This window comes from Myotis yumanensis, unplaced genomic scaffold (assembly GCF_028538775.1).
Source record: "Myotis yumanensis isolate MYYU_CA2020_CCGP unplaced genomic scaffold, mMyoYum1.0.hap1 SCAF_3, whole genome shotgun sequence".
Classification (NCBI taxonomy): Eukaryota; Metazoa; Chordata; class Mammalia; order Chiroptera; family Vespertilionidae; genus Myotis; species Myotis yumanensis.
In genome coordinates this window covers 165,978,844-165,994,287 of record NW_027223754.1, presented here as the reverse complement: position 1 = coordinate 165,994,287, position 15,444 = coordinate 165,978,844, and the positions used below count along the sequence as shown (strand labels likewise).

At 42.1% G+C, this 15,444-nt stretch overlaps 1 protein-coding gene and 1 pseudogene across 1 annotated transcript in view; one reads left to right on the top strand and one right to left on the bottom strand.

The window, feature by feature from the left end:
• Positions 1 to 15,283, top strand: part of SPMIP11 (sperm microtubule inner protein 11) — a 32,900-nt gene extending 17,617 nt beyond the window's left edge. Inside the window, exons 2-4 of the mRNA XM_070407791.1 lie at positions 11,537 to 11,659; positions 14,637 to 14,781; positions 15,235 to 15,283. Coding sequence (XP_070263892.1) covers positions 11,537 to 11,659; positions 14,637 to 14,781; positions 15,235 to 15,283 — 317 coding nt within the window. The remainder of the gene's footprint in view (positions 1 to 11,536; positions 11,660 to 14,636; positions 14,782 to 15,234) is intronic.
• On the bottom strand, positions 12,365 to 12,455 carry LOC139007824 (U6 spliceosomal RNA; annotated as a pseudogene).
• Positions 15,284 to 15,444: the final 161 nt, after the last annotated feature.

The window sequence follows — 15,444 nt, the reverse complement described above, 5'->3', positions numbered from 1 at the left end:
TGAGGGCATGAGTGAGCGGGGGGGACTAATGGGGGGCTAAGGACACATATGTTATACCTTAATAAAGAAAAAAAAAAGGATAGTTCTGCCTGACTGGTGTGGCTCAGCGGTTGAGTGTTGACCTGTGAACCAGGAGGTCATGGTTCGATTCCCAGTCAGGGCACATGCCCAGGTTGCAGGTCTAATCCCCAATAGAAGGTGTGCAGGAGGCAGCCAATCAATTATTCTCTCTCAACATTGATGTTTAATCTATCCCTCTCCCTTCCTCTCTAAAATCAGTAAAAATACATATATATTTTTAAAAGAGGCTAGTTCTATCAGTCCACATTTTCCCTTAGTCCTTGGTCTTTTCTGGATGTTCTGATTAGATTATTTCAGGAGTCAGTTTGGTGTGGTGGTTAAGAACATAGGCTCTGGAGCCAAACTGCTTGGGTCAAGCTCATGTCTCTTCCATACATCAGTTATGTGACCTTGGGGAAATTACTAAACTGTTCTGGGTTTCTGTTTCCCTGTTTGTAAAGTAAGATGACAGTACCTACCTTTTATAGTTCTGCTGAGCACAGTCACTAAGTATTAGCTCTTTTTGTTGTTACCTCTAGAAGATCCACATGATCCATTTCATGTCAGCCGTCTGCAACCAGGACTAACTAAGCCTTTCTGTGACCTCACGCTCACCTTCTTCCCCTCTGTCCAGGATCCTGAGCAAGTGCACCACATTGAGGAAGGTATTTTTTTTTAAAGGTTTTTTTTTTTTAATATATTTTTATTGATTTTTTACAGAGAGGAAGGGAGAGAAATAGAGAGTTAGAAACATCGATGAGAGAGAAACATCGATCAGCTGCCTCCTGCACAGCTCCCACTGGGGATGTGCCCGCAACCCAAAGTACATGCCCTTGATCGGAATCGAACCCGGGACCCTTCAGTCCGCAGGCCGACGCTCTATCCACTGAGCCAAACCGGTTTTGGCAAGGAGGAAGGTATTTTTGGACATGGATGCAAAGGAACTCCCACCACATGTGAAATGTGCCCTGTGGATTGGTCTGTTTCCCTGGGCTCATGTTCCTGTCCACTTCCTCCTGAAGCACTGGCAATTTCCTTGTATCAGGGAAGACAATAAGTCATTGTAAGATAGCCTTCCAAACACACGTCAGCCCATTTCAGTCCATCTTAATGCCCCAGCCAACTTCAAGGAGTTAATACCAGCATTGGGTATTACCTTCTGAGCAGGAGTCATTTGTTATGTACAGTAAGTACCACAACATTTCTCTCAAGCTGATCTTATATGATTTTCTAGTCAGGGTGGTATTACTCTGCTAGAAGTAACACCAAGTCTAAGACAACTGCAAGTAATGAGTTATCACCACTGTGTACTAAGCATCTGGAAGAGGCAGGCAAGTACCACAACCTGGAAATCAGACTTCTGGGAGCCTCTGAGGCACACACATTTTAAAAATTCTTCAACCTGAAAATATTTTTTTAAATATATTTTATTGATTTTTTTACAGAGAGGAAGGGAGAGGGATAGAGAGAGAGAAACATCGATCAGAGAGAAACATCGATCAGCTGCCTCCTGCACACCCCCTCCTGGGGATGTGCCCGCAACCAAGGTACATGCCCTTGACCGGAATCGAACTTGGGACCCTTCAGTCTGCAGGCTGATGCTCTATCCACTGAGCCAAACCAATTAGGGCAACCTGAAAATATTGTGGCAAACCAGCCCCAGTTCCAACTAACCAAGAGGCAATGGGCAAAGTAGTGGATAACTAAAAATGCTGCTACGACTCCATTGGCCCTGGGAAGCCTATAATATTGTGAAATTTACAATATTAAATTGGATAAGTGAAAGATCCACCCATGTACTTTTGTATCACCCCAGAAGTCCTTCACAGTCCATTCAAAGTATTAAAGGTGGTCTGATGGTATCTCCCATTTCATGGCCCATTTCTAGAAGAAACTGCCCAGGTTACTCCATATCTATTTAGCCCCCAAAACCATATGAAGCATGGCATTTACTGGGTGGATGCCAACAAAATGATGGAGTCCACTACCTTGCCACAGTGAAGCTTGCTTATAAAGAGCTCGTTGCATCCCTCTACCCAAAACATGCCCTTTCACAGAGTCTGTGGCATGATTCTTACCTACCCGTCACCACTCTTCACCTCAGGTGGCTTCCAAACCTGGAAGCTTCAAGAAGCTGGAGTTACCAAAAATATCTCCCAGCCTGCCAAAAACTGATGCGAGGAGTACGTCAATGGGTGCTTGATTCAGGAGGAAGGCATCCACATGGGTGCTATTGTCCAGCACACCTCCAAGCACACTATAACCATCCATATGGGAAGCTGGGAATCTACTATTTGGAAACAGATCATAGAGAATATCATCTGGTTGTACCCTTAAGGATGATCCGTCTGAGGCCTTAGGACAGATAAAGAGCTCCCACTGTCACCTGCACCCAGACCAACAGTTACCACAGGCCAGATCCCATTGCCCACTAGAAATATGCTCCTGCTCTTTCTCTTCAGTTTACATCTGCTTACTCCCACTCCCTACTCTCCCAAAGTCAAATCACCAAACTCAAACGACACTGCTCCCAGGAACTAGCCCCTCTCATTGCTGTAACCTGTGATGAAGCACAGATCAGCCCCCTGGTCAGGCCAGGCTTCCAGAACTCTATATGTGCCGCCTTTCCAAGTCCCCAACTATCTGTAGAGGGAGGGGATTCAAACAGTGTCCCACCCTGGCAGTGTCATTATCTCAGAGAATATTAGAGGGCACTTCCATAGGAGTGCAAAAGGGAGGGAGGAGAGACAGAGTCGAGGGAGTGGGGCCAAGCCATGAAGAAGGGGGAAAGCAGGAGCTGGGGAAGAACTCCAGAAAAGAAGTGCATCCCCACCCTCCACCAGAGGTGAGGCAGCAATCTCAACAATTTTCAGAGAGAAGGGCCAATTTTCATCCAGTTCCTGACAGCTCAGGATTCAGAAGTGTAAGCCAAATCCTATTTAAGCAGAATATGAATTTGTTAAAAGAATATTGGTGGGATTATATCAAACTAAAAAACTTCTGCATGGCAAATAAACAACAAAATGAAAAACAACCTGCAGATGAGAGAGAATATTTGCAAACCATATATTTTGATAAAGGGTTAATATCCAAAAAGTATAAAAAAACTCATAACTTTAGCAAAAAAAAATTTGATTAAAAAATAGGCAAAGGAACTGAAAAGACATTTCTTCAAAGAAGACACACAAATGGCCAACAGGCATTTTAAAAGATCATTAATCATCAGGGAAATGCAAAATAAAACCACAATAAAATAACACCTCACATGTTTAAAAAAACAAACATGAAAGATAAGTGTTAGTGAAAATGTGGAGAAAAGGGAACCCCCATGCACTGTTGGTAGGAATACAAATTGGTGCAGCCGCTATGGAAAACAGTATGTAAGTTCCTTCAAAAATTAAAAATAGAACTACCATATGATCCAGCAATTCCATTTCTGGGTATATAACCAAAGGAATTGAAATCAGGGTTTCAAATTGATATCTGCATTTCCATGTTCATTGCAACATTATTCACAATACCCAAGACATGGAAGCAACATAAATGTCCACAATGCATGAATAGATCAAGAAAATCAGTATATGTATACAGTGGAAATCTGCCATTTGCAATAACATGGATGAACCTGGAAGACACAGAAGGCCAAATACTACATGATACCACTTATATGAGGAACCTAAAATAATCAAACTCAGGAGCAGAGAGTAGAATGGTGTTGCCAGAGGCTAGGGGAAAGGGCATTGGGGGTGGGTGGGGTGGGGTGGGGTGGAGGGCAGTAGTCAAAGGGTACAAGTTTCAGTTCTACAAGATGAGTAAGTCCTGGAGATCTATGCAGCATAAAGCTTGTAGTTCAATTGCATTACATATTTAAAAGTTTGCTAAGAGGGTAAATCTTGTTAAATGTTCTTATCACAAAATAACAATAAAGAGGGTGGGAGGAAATCTCTGGAAGGAATATAAACGTTTATGGTATAGATTTTAGTGATGGTTTCATAGGTGCGTACTTATCTCCAAACTCATTAAGCTGTATAAAATATGTACAACTTTCTTTTTTTTTTTTTTTTTTTTTTTTTTTTTTTTATTTATTTTTTTTTTTTTTTAATTTTTCGCTTAAAGTATTACAAAGGGTATTACATAAGTATCCTTTCCCCCCCCCCTTGACAAACCCCTACCCTCCCTTACCCCCCAGTGTCTTATGTCCATTAGTTATGCTTATATGCATGCATACAAGTCCTTCGGTTGATCTCTTACTCCCCTCCCTCCTGTCCCCCAACTCTCTCTGGCCTTCCCACTGCAGTTTGACAATCAGTTTGAGGCAGCTCTGCCTCTGTATCTATTATTGTTCAAAAGTTTGTAATGGTCTTTATTATCCATGAATGAGTGAGATCATGTGGTATTTTTCCTTCATTGACTGGCTTGTTTCACTTAGCATAATGCTCTCCAGTTCCATCCATGATGTTGCAAATGGTAGGAGTTCCTTCTTTTTAACAGCAGCATAGTATTCCATCGTGTAGATGTACCACAGCTTTCTAATCCATTCATCTACTGATGGGCACTTAGGCTGTTTCCAGATCTTAGCTATGGTGAATTGTGCTGCTATGAACATCTGGGTGCATATATCCTTTCTGATTGGTGTTTCTGGTTTCTTGGGATATATTCCTAGGAGTGGGATCACAGGGTCAAATGGGAGTTCCATTTCCAATTTTTTGAGGAACCTCCATACTGCCTTCCATAGTGGCTGCACCAGTCTGCATTCCCACCAGCAGTGCACAAGTGTTCCTTTTTCTCCACATCCTCTCCAGCACTTGTCGTTTGTTGATTTGTTGATGATGGCCATTCTGACAGGTGTGAGATGGTACCTCATTGTTGTTTTGATTTGCATCTCTCGGATGATTAGTGACTTTGAGCATGTTTTCATATGTCTCTTGGCTTTCTGAATGTCCTCTTTTGAAAGGTGTCTATTTAGATCCTTTGCCCATTTTTTGATTGGATTGTTTATCTTCTTTTTGTTAAGTTGTATGAGTTCCCTATAAATTTTGGAGATTAAGCCCTTATCAGATATGACGTTGGCAAATATGTTTTCCCACGAGGTGGGTTTTCTTGTTGTTTTGTTGATGGTTTCTTTTGCTGTGCAGAAGCTTTTTATTTTGATGTAGTCCCATTTGTTCATTTTCTCTTTAGTTTCAACTGCCCTAGGAGCTGTATCAGTGAAGAAATTGTTTTGGCATATGTCTGAGATTTTGCTGCCTTTGTATTCTTCTAGAATTTTTATGGTTTCCTGTCGTACATTTAAGTCCTTTATCCATTTTGAGTTTATTCTTGTGTATGGTGTAAGTTGGTGGTCTAGTTTCATTTTCTTGCATATGTCTGTCCAATTTTCCCAACACCATTTATTGAAGAGACTATCTTGGCTCCATTGTATGTTCATGCCTCCTTTGTCAAAAATTAATTGAGCATATTGGTTCGGGCTAATTTCTGGACTCTCTATTCTATTCCACTGATCTATATGCCTGTTCTTGTGCCAGTACCAGGCAGTTTTGAGAACAGTGGCTTTGTAATACAGCTTGATATCTGGCATTGAGATCCCACCTACTTTGTTCTTTCTCAGGATCGTTGCAGCTATTCTGGGTCTTTTTTTATTCCAGATGAATTTTTGGAGAGTTCGTTCTAGATCTGTGAAGAAGGCCATTGGTATTTTAATGGGAAGTGCGTTGAATGTATAGATTGCTTTGGGTAGTATGGACATTTTAATGATGTTGATTCTACCAATCCAAGAACATGGTATGTTCTTCCATCTGTTTATGTCTTCCTCTATCTCTTTTTTCAACGTCCTGTAGTTTTCTGAGTAGAGGTTTTTAACCTCTTTAGTTAAGTTTATTCCTAGGTATCTTAATTTTTTTGGTGCGATGGTAAATGGGATTGTTTTTCTGATCTCCCTTTCTGAAAGTTCACTATTGGTGTATAGAAATGCCTCAGATTTCTTGGGGTTAATTTTGTATCCTGCTACATTGCCAAATTCATGTATTAAGTCTAGTAGCTTTTTGATGGAGTCTCTAGGGTTTTGTATGTATAATATCATGTCATCTGCAAATAAGGACAGTTTTACTTCCTCTTTTCCAATTTGGATGCCTTTTATTCCTTCTTCTTGCCGAATTGCAATGGCTAATACTTCCAGTACTATGTTGAACAGGAGTGGTGAGAGTGGGCATCCCTGTCTTGTTCCTGTTCTTAGGGGAAATGGTGTTAGTTTTTGTCCATTGAGTATGATGTTGGCTGTGGGCCTGTCATATATGGCTTTTATTATGTTGAGGTATGATCCTTCTATTCCCACCTTTCTGAGAGTTTTTATCAAAAATGGGTGTTGGATTTTGTCGAATGCTTTTTCTGCATCAATTGATATGACCATGTGGTTTTTTTCTTTCAATTTGTTTATGTGATGTATCACATTTATTGATTTACGGATGTTGTACCATCCTTGCATCTCTGGGATGAATCCTACTTGGTCATGGTGTATGATCCTTCTGATGTACTGCTGGATCCGATTTGCTAAGATTTTGTTGAGGATTTTGGCATCTATGTTCATGAGGGATATTGGCCTGTAATTCTCTTTCATTGTGATGTCTTTACCTGGTTTTGGTATTAGGGTGATGCTGGCTTCATAGAATGAGCTTGGAAGCGTTCCTTCCTCTTGAATTTTTTGTAGTAGTCTGAGGAGGGTAGGTTTTAGTTCTTCCTTGAATGTTTGGTAGAACTCCCCTGTGAAGCCGTCTGGCCCTGGGCTTTTGTTTGCTGGAAGCTTTCTGATGACTGCTTCAATTTCTTCCATAGTTATTGGCCTATTGAGGTTTTTAGATTCTTCCTGATTGAGTTTTGGAATGTTGTATTTTTCTAGGAATTTGTCCATTTCCTCCAGGTTGTCCAGTTTGTTGGAGTAGAGTTGCTCGTAGTATTGTTTAACAATCATTTGTATTTCTGTGGGGTCTGTTGTTATTTCGCCTCTATCATTTCTGATTTGGTTTATTTGGGACCTCTCTCTTTGCTTCTTGGTGAGCCTGGCTAGGGGTTTGTCAATCTTGTTTATCCTTTCAAAGAACCAGCTCTTGGTTTCATTGATTTTCTGTATTGTTTTTTTGGTCTCTATTTCATTGATTTCTGCTCTAATCTTTATTATCTCCTTCCTTCTGCTCACTCTGGGGTTTTCTTGTTGCTCTCTTTCTAATTCTTTGAGTTGTAGAGTTATATGATTGACTACCATTTTTTCTTGTTTTTTGAGATAGGCCTGTAGAGCTATAAACTTTCCTCTCAGGACTGCTTTCATTGTGTCCCAGAGGTTTTGGATTGTTGTGTTTTCATTGTCATTAGTGTCCAGGATGTTTTTAATTTCTTCTTTGATGTCATCGGTAACCCAATCAATATTTAATAACATGCTATTCAGCTTCCAAGTGTTTGAGTATTTTGGGTTGGTTTTATTGTAGTTTATTTCTAACATTATGCCATCGTGGTCTGAGAAGAAGCTTTTTATGATTTCAATCTTCTTGAATTTGTGGAGACTTTGCTTGTGACCCAATATGTGGTCTATTTTTGAATATGTCCCATGAGCACCTGAGAGGAATGTATATTCCGCAGCTGTGGGGTGAAGTGTTCTGAAGATGTCAATTAAGTCCATCTGATCTAGTGAGTCATTTAGGATTGCTGTTTCTTTGCTGAGTTTTTGTCTAGTGGATTTATCCAGTGATGTCAGTGGTGTATTAAAGTCCCCTACTATGATTGTATTGTTGTCGATCTCTCCCCTGATATCTTCCAGAAGTTTTCTTATGTATGTGGGTGCTCCTGCATTGGGTGCATATATGTTTACCAGGGTTATATCTTCTTGTTGTATTGATCCCTTTAGTATTATGAAGTGGCCTTCCTTATCTCTGGTTATGGCCTTCACTTTGAGATGTATTTTGTCAGATATAAGTATTGCTACCCCAGCTTTCTTTTCCTTTCCATTTGCGTGAAAGATATTTTTCCATCCCTTCACTTTCAGTCTGTGTGAGTCCCTTCTAATGAGGTGGGTCTCTTGTAGACAGCAGATGTATGGGTCATGTTTTTTTATCCATTCAGCCACTCGATGTCTTTTGGTTGGAGCATTTAGTCCATTTACATTTAAAGTTATTATTGAAAGGTATTTGTTTGTAGCCATTTCTTTTTTGTGTGTGTGTATGTGGCTGTTTTCTTTCTGAGCTTGATATTTCTTCTTTTTACACCAGTCCCTTTAGCATTTCTTGCATGGCTGGCTTGGTGGTGATAAACTCCCTTAGCCCTTTTTTGTCTGTGAAGCTTCTTATTTCCCCTTCAATTTTGAATGATAGCCTTGCTGGATAGAGTATTCTTGGATTCAGTCCTTTGCTTTGCATCACTTTGTAGATTTCCGTCCATTCTTTTCTGGCCTGATGTGTTTCTGTTGAGAAATCATTTGATAATCTAATGGGAGATCCCTTGTATGTTACTTTCCGTCTCTCTCTTGCAGCCTGTAAGATTCTCTCTTTATCCTGAACATTTGCCATGGTAATTATGATGTGTCTTGGTGTGGGTCTTTTCGGGTTCACCTTGTTTGGAACTCTCTGGGCTTGTGTGACTTTTTTCTTCCCCACCTCAGGGAAGTTTTCTGATATTATTTCTTCGAATAGGTTTTCTAATCCATGTTCGTCTTTCTGTTGCTCTGGCACCCCTATTATTCGTATGTTGTTTCGTTTCATGTTGTCCCAAAGCTCCCTTAGGCTCTCCTCCTCTCACTTAGCTGCTTTTCTGGGGAGTCCTCCTTTTCTTTCCTTTGGGGGTTTCTTTGCCTACCCATGTTTGATCTCGCTGACATATGTAGATGTTGAGATGTTCAGTGGCTGCTCCCTGGGTGGCAGGGGCTCCTTGGGTTGTGGTAGCTGCTCAGATGGTTGCGGTAGCAGCTGCTTTCCAGTTGGCAGCAGCTCCTCTGGTGGGTGTTGTTCACAGCTGTGTTGGCTCTTCTGGCTGGTAGGGGGAGGCTTCAAGTACAGTTGCTGTTCCACAGACAGAGGGTGTGGTGATCAGGAGGCTGTGGTGATCAGGAGGCTGCGGTGCTCAGGGGGCTGCTGTTGCTTGGATCTGCGGTCTGGGAAACGCTCCTCTCTTATGGGCACTGCATGGTCTGATCAGTTCCTCAGGATGCCCCCTTTAGTCTCAGTTCTCCGCAATCACAAAATCCAAATCTCAAATCTCCTGGCGCCAGCAAACCCGCGGAACTCCTTACCCTGGTCAGGGTCTGTGTCTGTCCCAAGAGACGCGGCTGTCTGCCATGCGGTCTCCCTCCGACCCTCTGGGCTCAGGTCTGGCCTCGGCTCATGATCTCCGATCCAGCTCGTTCCGCGGGGCCGGCGAGCGCTAGGAGGCGCAGGCGCCGCAGCCTCTATTTGTAAACCAATATGTACAACTTTCTATGTCAATTACACAACACAGTAAAAAAAAATAGTTTAAAATATTTGGAAATAAAAATTTAAAATTTTAAAAAGAAGAAAAAAATATTGGGAAGCACATAAAAGCTGTAGAAGGAACAGAGAACCAAGCTTGATGGATAGTAACCAGGAACATTGTTCCGAATCATGCTGCAGACCTGGTGAGGCACAACTACTGCAATCAATGCTAGGGTAGGCACCGCTGGCACCAAGGACGCTGGGCCCTGCACACTGTGCTACAGCCAAGCAGTTTCACTGCTGCAACTTCCCATCGACAGAAAAAGGCTTTACAAACCCCTGCTTCTTTGCAACCTCCTCTTTGATTCGAAATCTGGAACAGATGTATTTGATTGTCCTAGCCAAACTTTCTGCCCAGGCCCTAGCTGTAAGAGTGGCTAAGTATCGTAGCCCAGCAATTTTCAACCTTGTTCATCTCATGACACACAGAAACTACTAAATGTCTGTGACACACCAAAAAATGTATTTTTTGCTGACCTGACCAAAAAAAAAATATGTATAATTTTGATTCATTCACACCAAACGGCTATTGCTGTGTTGGCTATTGTCATTTTTTTATTTGACAAAAGGGAAAAGAGGTCAATGCCCCTGACTAAACAGTCAGGTATTGCATGTTTCACAGATTCTCGCAGCACACCAGTGCGCCTCGTGTCCCGCAGCACACTGGTTGAAAATCACTGTCTTAGTCTGTTCAGGGTGCTATAACAAAATACCATAGACCGAGTGGCTTGTAAACAACAGAAATTTATTTCTCACTGTTCTGAAGGCTGAAGGCCAAGATCGGGGTGCCAGCACGGTCGGGTGAGGGTCCTCTTCCAGGTCGCAGGCTTCACTTTGTGTCCTCCCATGGCGGAAGGGGTGAGGGAACTCTCTCAGGCCTCTTTCCTAAGGACACTAATCCCACTGATGAAGGCTCTGCCCTCATGACCTAATCACCTCCCAAAGCCCCCACCTCCAAATACCATCACTTTGGGCATTAAGTTTTCAAAGTATAAATTTGGAGGACAAGGGTTCTCCTTCCCTTGCTGAGAAGTTACTGTGTTTAGCTGGAGCAGCCAGTGGCCACCTTACTACAGGTGAGCAACATCTGCCTAGACTGCAGCCAATCCAGGTAAATGAAAGATGAAGAAAAAGAGCCACATGGGGATATCCACTGAGTTCCTGGGTCCAGCCATACTTAAAGCAAAAATTCCTGCCCTGCTTCAAATTTGTGACCCAATAAAATCTCTGGTTACTGAAATAAATAAATAAATAAATAAATAAATAAATAAATAAATTTGGAGGACACATTCAGACCATTGCACTGGGTAAGGAAGATCTGGTCTTTTCAGCCTAGTGATATATAGGTTTTGCCTCAGAGGGGAGTCCCAAACCCTCATAAGAATACTAGATCTACACTCTACTACTCTGCCCTACCCCACCCTACCCTACTCTGCACTAGCCCCACCCCGTCCTCTCCACTTTACTCAACACGAATCAGGCTCCAAATCAATAGCAAGCTGGGCCCTCTCTAATACTTTTAACACTTGCTGTCTTGCTGCCTGAAATGTTCTTTCTGATACTACCATGTCCCACAGACAACTCCTTACCCTCCAAGACTCAGCTCAAACATAACTTTCCCTTTAGACCAATTAGAGCTCTGCAAATACACCAGTCCCCAAAAGGGATTGCTGCCTTGGCCAGATTAAGTGCCTTTTTTCACCTGCACTAATCCTAAACATCTATCTATATCTTGATTTCAGCAGGAGGCCACTCAAAGCCCAGGAGACAGGGAGGAGCAAGAAAGTGGGGAAGGAGGTTTCTTGATCTCTGGATTCTCCCTCGCTCCCCTCTGTCACAGGCATTGTGATGTGACTCCTGAAGATGCCAAAAATGGAGAATCAGATGTGTGTGGCTCGGAGAGATCCCTGCCATGTGTGTGGTTGGCATGGAGAGTAGAGGCTCAGAGAATCAAATAGTCCCATTTGTCAAATCTGCTCTCGTTTCAGACCAGAAGGAACTGGTGCCCACGAAGCTTCCCCCGATTATCTCAAAAGATGGGAATTATTCTGTGCACCAGAATAGCCACACAAAGTACCACGAAGCTGTACGGAAGGTGTTGCTAAAGACATGTGAGTACCCCTGGGTGGGCTATGTCTTGAGTTCCTAAAAAATGGCCTGGATGAGGTGGGGCATTGTTATAGGGCAGGGAATAAAGAGAGCCAAGAGGAGAGACTGAGAAGATGAGGGAGAAAGTAGACCTGAGTGGTGGAGTGAGCAAGATAAAATAAAAATTGAATCATACTTGAAGGCAGAAGGTCCAGATTTCAGTCCAGGTCTGCCTCTTTTAAATGTCTCAACTTGAGTAGTCACTTATTCTTAATTAACCTGTTTCCTCATTCATTAAAAAAAAAACAAGAAACAGAAAATACCTGCTCTACTCATCTTACAGACTTGCTATGAGGATCAAACCAAAAGAGTGACAATTTAGGAAAAGTACTTGTATATTATTACATGCTATGCCTCCAAGGAGTGGTAGACCAAGATATAGCTTTGGAATTCGAACTGAGTTGAAGTTCCAAACAAGTTGTGTGACCTTGAGAAAATTCTTTTAAACATTTAACTGCTCCAAATCATCTGGAAATGGAAACAATACTCTAGCATTGTGTGAAAGTTAGAGAAGATGTACGTTTTAAAAAGCATCTAGGACAAATTACTGATACATTTGATAACGTGTAGGAATCTCCAGGGAATTATGCTATGTAAAGAAAGGCAGTCCCTGAAAGAGCACATGCTGTATGATACCGATTGTATAAAACTTTTTTCCTTTCTTTTTTAAAAATATGGAATGCTTCACAAATTTGCGTGTCATACTTGCTAATCTCTGTATCATTCCAATTTTAGTATATGTGCTGTGGAAGCCAGCACGGCAACATTATTTTTAAAAATAAGTTTGTATTGATTTCAGAGAGGAGGGGAGAGGGAGAGATAGATAGAAACAACAATGATGAGAGAGAATCATTGATTGGCTGCCTCCTGCACGCCCCACACTGGGGATTGTGCCTGCAATCGGGGAGCAACCGGGTCATGTGCCCTGACCAGGAATCAAACCATGACCTCCTGGTTCATGTTGATGCTCAACCACAGAGCCACACCAGCCAGGCAAGCATGTATCATTTTTAAGAATTATGTAAATGAAGAAAAGATTATTGATTACCAATGTTGGGGGTGTGGAGGTGGAGGGTGTGGCTATAAAAGGTAACTCCAGGATCATGTAGTGATGGAGCTGTTCTATATCACTATGTTAATAGCATGGCTATGATATTGTACTAGATAGTTTTGCAAGATGTTACTCTTGGGGGGCAATGAGTAAAGGGTATACAGGATCACTGTGTATCATTTCTTCCAACTATGTGAATCTGTAATTATCTCAAAATTAACATCTAATTTTTAAAAATAAAGCTTTCAGAAATTAAAAATGACATCCATGCCGAAACCGGTTTGGCTCAGTGGATAGAGCGTCGGCCTGCGGACTGAAAGGTCCCAGGTTCGATTCCGGACAGGGGCATGTTATCTGGGTTGCGGGCACATCCCCAGTAGGAGATGTGCAGGAGGCAGCTGGTCGATGTTTCTCTCTCATCGATGTTTCTAACTATCTCTCTCCCTTCCTCTCTGTAAAAAATCAATAAAATATATTTAAAAAAAAAAAAAAAATGACATCCATGGCCCTGGCTGGTATAGCTTAATTAGTTGGGCATTGTCCCATGCACTGAAGGATTGTCAGTTTGATTTCCAGTCAGGGCACATGCCTAGGTTTTGGGCTTGACCCCTGGTAGGGGGTGTGCAGCAGGTAGCTGACAATGTTACATTCTCACATTAATGTTTCTCTCTTTCCCTCCCTCTCCCTTCCTCTCTCTCTAAAAATCAATGAAAAAAATTATTTTAATGACATACATGGCCCAGCCAGCGTGGCTCAATGGTTGAGCATCGAACTATGAAACAGGAAGTCACAGTTCAATTCCCAGTCAGGGCACATGCTGAGGTTGCAGGCTTGATACCCAGTAGGGGGCATGCAGGAGGCAGCCGATCAATAGTTCTCTCTCATCATTGTTGTTTCTATCCCTCTCTCCCTCTTCCTTCCTCTCTCTGAAATCAATAAAAATATTTTTAAAATGATATGCATGAAGGATTATCTAAGAATTATTTCTAATAGCAAAACTTTTAAAAAGCTTATTACAATTAATAAGAAAATAATTAAGTAAAAATGTAACATCTACTCAACGGTGTATTAGGGATTTTTAAAAAATGATTATAAAGACTACATCCTCATAATATTAGGCTATAATTCTAATTTTTAAAAATATAAACATTTTATACAGTGGTTCGCAACCTTGGCTGCACATTAGAATCACCTTGGGAATCTTTTTAAAATCCTGATTTCTGGGCCTCATCCTCCGGAAATTCTGTTTTATACACTAGTATAATTAGACTTATTCAAATATTGAAAATACCCTCCCAAAATCGAAATAGGTCTGACATCCTTTCAAAAGTTTAAGAACACCTCTAATACGACATTTACAACATGACAGATACTTGATAAATGATATCTGTTAGCAGTATGTAAACATGAGGTAGTATAATTGCTACATTTCAGAGAATTACCTGGAATGAACAAAGAAAGGAACTATTTCAGAGAGAAAGGAAGGGAATGAGGATAATTAAGCATTTAAAAAAAAAAAAAAAAAGCCCTGGTCACTCGCTCAGTGGTTAGAGCATCAGTCTGCAGACTGAAGGGTTGAGGGTTTGAACCTGTGGACCCATCTTTCGTATTTCCCAAGTGGGTTGACCACTTGCTTTTCCACTATTTTAGCACGTGGGGGGAGCTCTCTAAGAGATGGGCTTAGTAGCAGCAGGAAGAACCAAAACTGATTCAACTGACCATGAAGGGTGTGAGATGCTGGAATCCGGAAGTAAAGCTGGGTGTGGTGACCAAACTCCTAGGACTTCTCAGCACCTGGTCAGGCCCAGTTGCTTGTGCTGCCCTGAGCCACGAAAGGGAGTACAGAACTAAAAGAAATTGGGTAACTTGTGCTTCCCAAAACCTTTCAGTCCCCAATCAAGTCTTTAGAGTCCCCTTGACTGATGCTCAGAACTTCAGCTTCTGGAGGTCAAATGAGCCAGGAGTGCGCCCAGAAGACACCATGCCGTGGATCCGGAGCCCTCGCCACTGCCTCATTAAAAGCCCAATGACCAGGTTAGGCGGGGAGGGGTGAGGTGGGGAGACTACTCCCTCCACTCAAATCCTTAGAGACTGTTTCATCTCTACTCAGAGTTAGGGAACAGAAGAGGTATTTTGAGTCTTACCAGGGAAAGTGGCCCCAAAATTTGGGCAGTGGTGGCATTCAAAGGAGGTAAAGATTTATCTGTCTTTGTTTCGCCATGTGGATATGACTTCTGAGCAGGCACAAGACAAGTGTCTATAGGATTCCTGTGGGAATCCTCCCCCTGTTGCTGCCTCCCCGCCCTCCAGCCACTATCCATTGGCAGAAGTCCTACTTCCTCATCACTACCCCTGCCCATTCTGCCCTGAGATAGTCTTGACCTATGTTTAAGGACCCCCGCCACACACACACACACACACACACACACACACACACACACACACTCCGGCCTAGCCTGACTGAACCTGAGACCCGCTCTTTTCCAGGTTTATGGATCACTCTATCCTCAATGACAGACTATTCAGTCTGTATTGAGCAAGATGTGCTGGCAGAAGGACAGGATGGTCCGTGGAAGGAGGACAAAGAAGGGGAAAGAGGAAAAAGGTGTCCTGGCTCTGATGGCTGACTAATGAAAAAGTAAACTTTAGATTGGACCAGAAGTCACTCCTATGCTCTGAACGTGAGGGGGAGGGAAA